Here is a 12,055-nt window from a genome sequence, read left to right as displayed (position 1 = left end):
CATTTTCGTTTTGGATCACCTGAAGGGAATCATTACCCTTTAGTTATTTACTAAGGATCAATGGATGGACAAGGAGGTGGAGATAATCCACCAAGGGATGGAGGTTATCCCCCACCTCTAGGTGGCGACAATCCACCTGCTAACCCAACATTTGAATTTCCCGTTTCTGATCCACAAGATAATGCTAACGCCAAGAACATTCCAACTTCTTATCTTCCTAAATTTTATGGGCTAGTTACATAAGACCCAAACACTTTCTTGTTTAAATTTGATGTTCTCTGTAGGAGCTATGATTACACTACAGATGCCCATAGGCTTAAAATATTCCTAGCTACCTTGAAAGAATCTGCCCTAAGATGGTTTATGAGTTTAGGGAGTAACTCAATAGATACATAGGATGAGATAAAATGATTGTTTCTTGAGAAATATAAGGATTATTATAGGGGAACTGAATGCCATGGAGATCATATCTTCAGGATAACATAAAAGGAGGATGAGAGTCTAAAAGACTACCTTGAGAGATTTGTATTTTGTGTTAAGAATTCCAAACACAATACTCTGAATGATGAGTCTCTCAAGATGATATCTCTAAGAGGAATCAGTGAACAATGCACATATGCCCTAGACCTTATGGGAGGTGCAAATATAACTCAATCATCATGGAATGACATCAGCCAAATCTGTCAAAAATATTCAAGGGCGACTACCAAGAAGAATAGGCATTATAAGCTTGGGAAGTCCCCATCAACAACAACCAATGGTGTTTCAAGGATGGAGCTGAGCCATTTATTGAAGGATTTTAAGGAGGATATCATAAATAATATGGCCACTCAGTTGGACACACTTCAAGCAAGCATGAAGAAGTTTAAGCAATGCTTGTAGAGTTTTGTCCACACCATAGGCAAAAGAAGAAGGACTGCAGGTGTAACTTAGTTGCTAATATTGATAATCATTGTGTTCCTGAGTTTAAGCCAGTAGATGGAGATGGTGAAAAACTCTTCTATGTTTCTCAAAGGAGGCCATGAGCCCCAAGACAAGGTATGCCTCCTAATCCATTATCTTTTGCTAGTTATAATGGGAGTTCTTAGGCACAAAATAATCAGTGGCAACCTCCATATGTTCAATTTTTTCAAAATTTTCCACCTCAATCCTAGTATAATCCCCAAGGTTCATGGTCAAATAGATCCAATACTTCATCCCAATCACAACAACCACAGGGAAATTGGCAACCAGCTTCTCAATGGAGAGGGGGTCAACAGTGGTCATATCAACCTTCTACTTATTTACAGTCACCACAACCACCTCATCAGCCTACTATAACGTCACCCCCCTGCTCCTAATGCCACTCCACCTAAAGCTACTCAGTTTCCATCTTAGCCCATACCAAATCCATATAGTAAGCCCCAACCACAACAACAAGTCTATTATGTTGATCGTAACCAGTACCCTTTATATTCCCTTCACATAAGTGATATTCATCTTAGGTTAGGGACTATGTTGCCTAATCCATCTTCTCCAGTAATTACTGAAGTACCATCAAAGAAAGTTTATCATATAACCCTCCAAATCAGCCAACTCAATTTGCCCATGCCCAACACTCTATAACTTCGCCTCCAATGAATATAATACCTCCATTTCCTCAAAGGTTACAAGCTAAGGAGACTAAGAAAAATGAAGATGTAACTTTTGATCTCATTGATCAGTTGAAACACATCTATGTTAAAATTCCATTGTTTCAGGCTTTCAAGGATGTCCCCATCTATAGTAAGGTCATTAAGGAAGCATGTTTGAAGAAACTTGGTAGGAAAAAGAAGGACCCACAAACAATCCATGTGATGGGACAACTCACTGATATTATGTTGGGTATGTTTACAATACCTAAGTACTCTAATCCAGGTAGCGCTATGGTGGGAATAGTCATTAATGGTACTCAGATTAGGAATGGTCTAATAGATCTAATAGTCGCCATTAATGTAATGACTAAGGACACCATGCAACAACTTAACATAACTAGTCTTCGACCTACTCCCATAGTCCTGCAGCTTGTTGATAGGTCCATTGTATGACCTAATGGTATGATAGAAGATGTTGTAGTCACTTTGGATTCTTGGGAATATCCAGTATATTTCATGATATTATCTCCTAAGGTCACATTAGGAGGATATACTGTCATTTTAGGAAAGCCTTGGTTTGCTACAACTGATGCATATATTTGATACCGGTCAAGAGATGTGACTATTTCATATGGGAATTCAACTAAGAAATTATCTCTTTAGTCCCCTGCACAACCTTAGCTTGATCAAGAGAAGGTCATATGGCCTGATGTAGGGGATGAGGTAGAAGAAGAAGTAAACTCTATTTGTCACCTCATGATGATAAATAGAGAACCATTCATATATCTTCAAGATGAAGACTGAGTGCTTTCCAATATAATAGAAAATCATTATGGCTTGGAACACCAGCCACAAGAATTAACTTCATGTGTCTTGCACTCAATTTTTCCACCTTCCTGCTCATCCGAATTTCCTACAGCCGTAGATTTATTGCATACTCTATTACTGCGGAAGGTTCACACTTCTCTCATGGAAGCGTCTCAGATCAACCTAACTACCAGGTCTTATTTTTCAAAAGAGAATTAATATATTTAAATTGTTTCAAGACCAGATATCTTTCCATCAAAGAGATCGCCATATGTGTTCACAGCCATAAAAAAGTAATTTGTCTCTGGGTCAGTTGTTGGATAAAAAGGAAATATTTTTTTTTTTTCCTTGTTTTTCTTTTGTCTTCCAGAAAATAAAGTTCTTTTTTCACTAAGCTTGTCGCCACTACTTTCAAGAACTTAACTTGTGATAGTAATTGTTCTTTTACATCGGCTAATTGTGTATTTAATTTCAATAGTGATTCTAAAATGAGGAATTATTGAGGTCTAAATGCCATTCTATCAAATTCTATCGAAATGATTTCAGACTCGTCATCCCTCCTATCTTCCAAATTTTGAGCAAGCAAGGTAGAAATTTGCTTATTTTCAAATGCTTTATTTAAAAGCGCAAACCTATAAAATTCATTTTTTATTTTTTGATGTATTTCAAATAGTGTAAATTGAGTTCTTTTCAACCCTGTATCAATAATATCTTGTAGTATCTTAATAGTTTCTTTTGAATCTAAATTCAAATATTTTATTATATATAATTATTTACAATTAACCATAAAAAATGGGCTATTACGTAGAATATTTCATTTTATAAATGAAAAAAAAATTGTCTTTATTTCATCTAAAAAAGAATATAATGTCAGGGTAGAGAATTGGTAATATCATAATTTTGAATGCCATTTTGTCAGAGTTTAGTTGTTTCAAAGAAATTGTTCTCTAGTTGAATGTGAACAATCAAATCAATAGATAAAACTATCATATTATCCACACCTAAGAGGAGATTACCATGAATCCTTTGATATTTGCTACTTCCGTTATTGCTGTTGGATTATCCGTAGGCCTTGCTTCTATTGGACCTGGCATTGGTCAAGGCACTACTGCGGGACAAGCTGTTGAAGGTATTGCGAGACAACCAGAGGTGAAGGGTAAAATACGAGGCACCTTACTGCTAAGTTTAGCTTTTATGGAAGCTTTAACTATTTATGGATTAGTTGTAGCTCTGGCACTTTTATTTGCTAATCCATTTGTTTGATCTCGGAGACCAAAATCCGTATTCTTCGGGATTTTAAAGACCCCCCTCTATCAATTTTCTTGTTCAGCCAATAGGGGAGGGGCTGATCCAAAATAGTGGACTTATACTTCACTTGTTTCAGTCAGAAAGATTTGCAACACTCAGAGAAGTAGATAGATAGAACAAAGCTTTTTTTTCATAATTGTATCCTTATTTATTGTTATGCGAGACCTGGGACTTACTAAGTACTTGAAATCTGCTTATCCGAAATTCAAATAATAGTAGGATCGAGTCAGAGAGAAAACTTTGTAAAAGTATCCTTATCTATGAGGGGAGAGCGTATGAAAAATGTAACTGATTCTTTCATTTCCCTATCCTTCGCTGAGGGTTTTGGGTTAAATACCAATATTTTAGAAACAAATATAATAAATCTCAGTGTGGTGCTTGGTGTACTGATCTATTTCAGAAAGGGAGTGTGTGCGAGTTGTATATTTGAATAATCCAGCTGGATCCAACCAACTACACTTTGTAGATAGAAAAGTGCATGATCTCAACGAATTACTTCTAAAAGGGAAAAAAATATGGAAGAACTATAGAATTTCGTAATTTATTGGGAAATTTTATTACCAATCCCAACCAACAAGAGAAAATCTTTAGAATGGTTAAAGCTAAACTGCTTGAAGCCCAAGCACAACTGGATACTCTTTCCACCGCTGTGCTAATATGAGAAGGGATCAAAGGCATATTTGGAGGTTGATCCGATATATAACATTCATATTAATGGAATTATTCAATCTATCTACTAAAAAATAGTCCTAATCTCCCATCCAATTTTTTGGGTTTAAATGCGGAACCGACAACCTACACAAAAGCGAATTTATTCAAGAAAAAGTAAATAGGAAATATGAATGAAAAGAAAAAAAGAAGAAAAAGAAAAAACAACTTTGTTGATAATAAAAAATCCCTTTTGGCAAAAGAGCCCTTCGTAGATTTTGGTCTTTGATAGATTGATTTTATTTTTATACATAATATGAATGAAAAGGGCAGGCTCAGTAAAAAAAAAGTTGAGTGGGAGAGCCGAATGAATAGAAAGGTTCATGTTCGGTTTGGGAAGAGATTATCCATTCGTTCAACTTATGAATAGATAATCTACTTTCATTAAGTAATCTTTTAGATAACCGTAAATAGAAAATATCGAGTACTATTTAGAGTTCTGAAGAACTATGTAAAGGAGCTGCTAATCAACTTGAGCAAGCCCGAGCTCACTTATGGGAAGTAGAAAGGCAGGTACGTGAAATTCAGGTAAATGGATATTCTCAAATACAACAACAAAAAAATGATCTTATCAATGTTGCTTCTATTAATTTGAAACAATTAGAAAATTTAAAGAATGAAACCATTCACTTGGAACAAGAAAGAGTAATTGAACTGGTTCAAAAACAAATTTCTTACCAAGCTATCCAAAGAGCTCTAGGAACTCTGAATAGTCGTTTGAATAGCGAGTTACATTTACATATGATCGAGCATAATATCGACCTTCTCCTAGCCATGAAAAACATAACTGATTAACAGTATATATAATATAGTAGGTCTTACTTTTCAAAAGAGAATTAACTACTGTTAATGGTAACTATTTGACCCGATGAAATTAGTAGTATAATACATAAACAGATTGAACAATATAATAACAAGGTCCAAGTTGTTAATATTGGTACTGTACTTCAAGTAGGGGATGGCATTGCTCATATTCATGGTCTTGATAAAGTAATGGCAGGGGAATTAGTAGAATTCGTAGATTGTACAGTAGGTATTTCCCTAAATCTAGAATCAGATAATGTTGGAGCTGTATTAATGGGTGATGGCTTGATGATACAAGAGGGCAGTTCTGTAAGAGCAATAGGAAAAATTGCTTAGATACCAGTAAGTGATGCTTATTTGGGTCGAGTTGTAAATGCGCTAGCTCGACCTATTGATGGTAAGGGGAAGATTTCATCTTCCGAATTTCGATTGATTGAATCTCTCACCCCAGGTATTATTTCAAGACGTTCTGTATATGAACCTCTTCGAACGGGTCTTATTTCTATTGATTCTATGATCCCTATAGGACATGGTCAGCGAGAATTGATTATTGGGGACGGGCAGACTGGTTAGACAACAGTAGCTACAGATACGATTATAAATCAAAAAAATCAGAATGTAATATGTGTTTATGTCGCTATTGGACAAAAAGATTCTTCCGTAGCTTAGGTAGTTAATACCTTCGAAGACCATGGCGCAATGGAGTATACCATTGTGGTAGTGGAAACTGCGGATTCTCCTGCTACATTACAATATCTTGCTCCTTATACAGGAGCAGCTTTAGCCGAATACTTTATGTATAAAGAACAACATACATTAATCATTTATGATGATCTTTCCAAACAAGCACAAGCTTATCGACAAATGTCTCTTCTATTAAGAAGACCCCTGGCCGGGAAGCTTATCCAGGAGATGTTTTCTATTTACATTCTTGTTTATTAGAAAGAGTAGCTACATTAAATTCTCAGTTAGGTGGAGGGAGTTTGACTGCTTTACCAATAGTGGAGACTCAAGCTGGAGATGTCTCAGCTTATATTCCAACTAACGTAATTTCCATTACCGACGGGCAAATCTTCTTATCAGCTGATCTATTCAATGCAGGAATTCAACCTGCCATTAATGTAGGTCTTTTCGTATCTAGAGTAGGATCCGTAGCTCAGATGAAAGCTATGAAACAAGTAACTAGAAAAATAAAATTAGAATTAGCTCAACTTGCAGAGTTAGAAGCTTTTGCACAATTCACTTCTGATATTGATAAAGCTACACAAGATCAATTGGCAAGAGGTCAACGATTACGCAAATTGCTCAAACAATCTCAATCGGATCCTTTAACAGTGGAAGAACAAATAGCTATGATTTATATTGGAATGAATGGATATCTAGATGCATTAGATATTGTACAAGTTAAAAAATTTATCCTTAAGTTGCATGAGTATTTAGTAAAAAATAAACCCCAGTTTGGAGAAATTATACATTCTACTGGGATATTGACGGAACAAGCAGAAGGCCTTTTAAAAGAAGCTATTCAAGAAAATATCCAACTTTTTCTTATGTTGGGAATAAGATAAAAGAGTTTAATAATCATTTTGCAACATTTACAAAGCATAATGCATTATTACGTCCGATAGGATTTGAACCTATACTTAAGGTGTAGAAGACCTCTATCCTATCCATTAGACGATGGACACTTTATTTTCATTATTCCTTGAAATACTTTATCGGGAACAAAAAAGTATGATTTTTTCTCCATCCACAACCAGATTCGGGAAAGAAAGAGAAAGAATAGATATGTAACATGGGCATAAAAAATTCATGTGAATGAGAGAGAAGTTGACATGAAAAATTTGACTAAGGAATATAAATGAGCGGGTAGTGGATCTTTAACTCTAGGTCTTTTCCAATTTGATCTAATTTAGAATATCTTAATATAGGAGAGGAGGGAAATCTTTTGTTTATATATCTAGGGAGTCATTGCTTTAAGATAAAGGGTCTCTCCCTAGATATATTTTTTTATCAAATATTTTCTAATATTGTTATAGAATGGTCAAAGATTTATTCCAGAAGAACTTAGAAGAAGGGAATGAATGGGGAGATTGAATAGAACTCTTAGAAATCTAAACCGGTTTCCCTAGTGAATCAATTTGAATATTTCATATAAATTCCAAGATTTCTTTGACAGATTGTTCCCCAAGATGTTTTATTTTCATTAAATCTTCTTGACTATAATTCAAAAGGTCCGATACTGTATTTATATTTGCCTTTTTGAGGCAATTATATATCCTAGTAGAGAAGTTTAATTGGTCAATATACATTTGATCAAAAACTATTCTCTTCGTATCAGTCGATATATGCAAAATAGGTAAGGAAGGAGTTATTTCCTCGCTTAGATTGTTTGTTCCATCGCTGTTCTCTTCCTTTCCATTTAGAAAGGGAAGGAAAAAGTCAATCAAATTCTGAGAAGCTTCGTAAAGTGCTTCTTTAGGAGCTAATCCTCCATTCATCCATATTTCAAGAAATAGAATTTCTTGTGTCTCATTTTCGCTCCAATAGGAGTGAATACTATAATTTACATTTTGAACAGGGGCAAAGGTAGCATCTATAGGAAAGACAAAGGCAGCATCTATAGCAAAAATTTCATCCTTAGGATTGTAATTATTTGGATTTTGAATAATATATCCGCGACCTTTTTCAATTTGTAATGATATATCTAAGGTAATTGATTTGTTTATGTTAGCTATATGTTGTGTAGTATCGATTATTCTCACAAAAGGTGGTAACATGATATCTTGAGCTGTTACTTTTTTTGGTTCGACAACATGGATAGATCCTTCTCGAATTCCGTACGCATCACTTCGAAGTACAATTTCTTTCAGATTCATCAAAATTTCATGTATTGATTCTTCAATACCTATTATTACAGAATATTCGTTTGATATATTGTGAAATTTAGCACGTGTGATTCATGTTCCTTCTACTTCTCCAAGTAAAACTCTTCTTATTGCACTGCCTATTGTATTAGCTTAACCTTTGCGAAGCGGAGATAGAGTGAAATGACTATAATGAAAATGCGTATTCTCTGTTCTGGATTCAACGCACTTCAATTCTGGTATCTTCATTGAGACTACTATTTCATTCTGATTCATAATATTATTTCAAATAAATAATTTAATCCTTTCTTTCACTTTCAATTTATTCAATTCTTATACACGTCTCCCTTTGGGAGGTCTACATCTGTTATGTGGCATAGGAGTTACATCACGTACATAACTTAATTGTAAACCACTTTGAGCAGTGGCTTGTAATGTTGTATCTCTCCCCGGACTAGGGCCCCTTATCATAACTTCTGCTTCTTTCAGAAGACCTTGATTTACTACGGTATCAACAACATTTGTTGCTGTAGTCTGAGCAGCAAATGGTGAACATCTTTTTGTACCTTTGAATCCATAAGCACTGGCAAAAGACCAACAAACCGCTTGCCCCCGTGTATTTGTAACAGTAACAATGGCATTGCGAAAACTTGCTCGAACATAAATAACTCCTTTCAGTATTCGATGTTTAGTTTTACGTGACAAAAATCTTCTTGTAGCTCTACGTGGCACATATTTTCTTCTAGTTTTTGACACAAATTTTTTTGTATTTTTTGACACAACGCAAATCTTCTTATAATTTTTGATAAATTTTGATATTTTGAAGTAAAAAAAAAGTAATATAATATAAGAAATATATATATATTTCTTATATTATAATAATTCTAAATTGGATGCCAAAATTCCTTTTAGAATTCATATCGTGATATATAATAGGAATTAGCCCTGTTTTTGTTTATGCCTCGGATTGTAACAAATTACAAGAAGGCATTTCCGTCTAAGAATTAGGCGGCACTTTACACAAATTTTGCGAACAGAAGCACGGATTTTCATATTTGTGGTCCTTTATTTAATGCTAAAATCTTTTTCTTTTTTGTTTATAGAGTTAATGGGCCTTAATATTGATCAGTAGCAGATATAAAGTCATCATCATCATTTCGTTTGATGGGATGTCTATATATTATACGTCCTTTGCTTAAATCGTAAAGAGGCAATTCAACTGTCACTCTATCTCCTGGTACTACTCGTATTGTTCGATATCTAATTTTACCTGATACAACCATTAAAACATCTATATCGTTATCTAGATGGAGTAAGAACATACCATTAGGATATGCTATCGTAACTACACCCTCAATAGTGACAAAATTCTTTTTGGTACTCATTTTAACTAGACTCCTAGTTTTTTTTACAGTGATTAAAAAAGGAGGAATAGTTATTAACTATGACATTCATAGCTATTAACTATGAAATTGATTTCTAAAAGAGAGGAATCATTTAATTATAAAAGAAATAAAAAAGATATTTTAATAGAATTTTAATTGAAAAATAAACATGAATAGATTTTTTTTGTAAGCTATTACTACTCAATAATATTCATTGAATTGTAATGAATTCCTTTTTTGTCAGCCAAATTTCTGACACTGAACACTCAATTTTGAGTCATTATTGACTCCTATCATCAATAATATCTTTTGTCAATATTATTTATAGCATTCCAATTATTGGAAGCAAAAATGCAATTCAGGCATTTACTTTTTGTTTTGGAGTTACCATAAAATACATAATAATTCCCCTCCTATTTTTTTTTGTCGAGCTTCTCGATCAGTCATTATTCCTTGTGAAGTAGAAAGGATTGCAATCCCCATTCCACCTAAAACTTTAGGGATCTCTCGAGAATTAGAATAGATTCTCAGACCAGGTTTGCTAATACGCTTTGAAGCGGTTATATATCTCTTTTGCGTCCTTTCCCTAGATTTTGAAGTTAAAACAAAAAAAGTTTTTTTACCTTCTCGATGTTTCCTAACATCCTCTATAAAACCTTCTCGTAGAAGAATCCTTGTGATGTTCTCGGTAATAATAGTAGTTGCTACTCGAACTTTTTTTTTTTAACATATCAGCATTTCTTATATAAGTCATTAGATTAGCAATAGTATCATTACCCATGGCGAACTAATTCTTAAGAATTTACAAGTTCAATATAAAGGCATGTTTATCTTTTTTTTAGGAATATGCCTGACATTACTTCTACATAATTTATCAGTATTTATAATACTTCAGGAGCCAATGAGATTATTTTGGTGAAATTCAATTCTCTAAATTCCTTAGTAACTGAACCAAAAGCTCGAGTTCCTCTTGGATTGCCTTTCTGATCAATGACAACTGCTGCATTGCCATCAGATCGTATTATCATTCCATCACTATGTTTAAGTTCTTTACACGTACGTATAACTATGGCTCTAACTACCTCTTATTCTTCCAGAGGCATATCAGGTGCTGCTTCTTTAATTATAGCGATGATAATATCGCCGATATTAGCAGTGTTACGATTACCTGCTCCTAGCACTCGAATACACATTAATTTTTGGGCTCCACTATTGTCTGCTACATTCAAGTAAGTTTAGGACTGAATCATATTTCCTCCAAAAGAATTGTTAACTCGGCAAAAAAAAAGTATTTCTTATCAATTCAATAATCTTTTTCTGCCAAAAATATCTCTTTGGTTCGGCATTATTTACGCAAACTAGTAATAAGAACTTGCATTAAATTCTTATTAGAATCTAAAAATTCCTTTTTTCCCTATTGGACAAAAGATCGATCTGTATGATACAATGAAATTGTAGCGGGTATAGTTTAGTGGTAAAAGTGTGATTCGTTGTATCATTATATTCAACAGAGTTGAAGGATCTTTCAACTCTCGTCTATATTTTGAAAAAAAAAAGCTATATTTCTATATAGGTTCCAAACCTCTCCTATGAATACCCTAGTTCAGGAAAGGAATTGTGCACATTCTCGTAATTTGGATTTGGAATGATAAAAAAACCCTATTTTCCATTCCATCCAAGATGGCGAAACAGAATGTAGAATGTTTTCAAGGATTAGACCGATCTATCTAATCAGATCAATTGAAGATCCATGGATATCAAAAGATTATTTTTCATCGTAACTAAATGTTCAACTGCTAGAATAGCAAAAGTTGGAGCCAAATAGCTAGATAACAATGACTTTGGTTTACTTGAGTCACCGTTATTTTGTTTGAGCTCGGTGGAATTTGATTTCCTCTAGGATCGCAATCAATAGAAATAGGGAATGAAGTAATTAGAAAGATTTTTTAGCCCAATATTAAGATTTTTCAATCTTATCTTTCTATAGGGATCATCTATAAAGTGAATAGGTATTCTATATTTAAGGTTGTTCACCTGAAATTAAGAGGAAAGAAAGAACTACAAATAAACTAACATAGATGTTATGGAGCAGAGCAAAACTATTTTTTAATTTTCTTTTTTTTTTATTCACAAATATTTATTATTATTTGAATAATCGTTTTTCATTAGACCTCCCATTCTATCTCTCTCCCATGGAGGAGCCGAATGAAATGAAATTTTTGTGTTTGGTTCTGAATTAGAGGTGTTAATCAACGTCGACTATAACCCCTAGCCTTCCAAGCTAACGATGCAGGTTCGATTCCCGCTACCTGCTCATTTATATTCCTTATTCAAATTTTTCATGTCAACTTCTCTCTCATTCACATGAATTTTTTATGCCCATGTTACATATCTATTCTTTCTCTTTCTTTCTTGAAACTGGTTGTGGATGGAGAAAAAATCATACTTTTTTGTTCCCAATAAAGTATTTCAAGGAATAATGAAAATAAAATGTCCATCGTCTAATGGATAGGACAGAGGTCTTCTAAACCTTAAGTATAGGTTCAAATCCTATTGGACATAA

General features: G+C 33.9%; 1 protein-coding gene and 2 pseudogenes across 1 annotated transcript; 2 read left to right on the top strand and 1 right to left on the bottom strand.

The window, feature by feature from the left end:
* The first annotated feature begins 3,437 nt into the window (after positions 1 to 3,437).
* Positions 3,438 to 3,758, top strand: LOC131051832 (ATP synthase subunit c, chloroplastic-like). The gene has a single exon (XM_057986435.2). The coding sequence runs from the start codon at positions 3,438 to 3,440 to the stop codon at positions 3,681 to 3,683; it is 246 nt and encodes an 81-aa protein (XP_057842418.2). The 3' UTR covers positions 3,684 to 3,758.
* A 1,524-nt stretch (positions 3,759 to 5,282) lies between these two features.
* On the top strand, positions 5,283 to 7,104 carry LOC131051826 (ATP synthase subunit alpha, chloroplastic-like; annotated as a pseudogene).
* Positions 7,105 to 7,390: 286 nt separating this feature from the next.
* LOC131051831 (DNA-directed RNA polymerase subunit alpha-like) lies at positions 7,391 to 10,520 on the bottom strand (annotated as a pseudogene).
* Positions 10,521 to 12,055: the final 1,535 nt, after the last annotated feature.

Source organism: Cryptomeria japonica, chromosome 9 (genome assembly GCF_030272615.1).
Source record: "Cryptomeria japonica chromosome 9, Sugi_1.0, whole genome shotgun sequence".
Classification (NCBI taxonomy): domain Eukaryota; kingdom Viridiplantae; phylum Streptophyta; class Pinopsida; order Cupressales; family Cupressaceae; genus Cryptomeria; species Cryptomeria japonica.
This window is presented reverse-complemented; position numbering and strand designations above follow the sequence as displayed.

What these genes read in the sequence shown, in the direction of transcription:
- LOC131051832 (XM_057986435.2), top strand. Translation starts at nt 3,438, where the DNA reads ATGAATCCTTTGATATTTGCTACTTCCGTTATTGCTGTTGGATTATCC.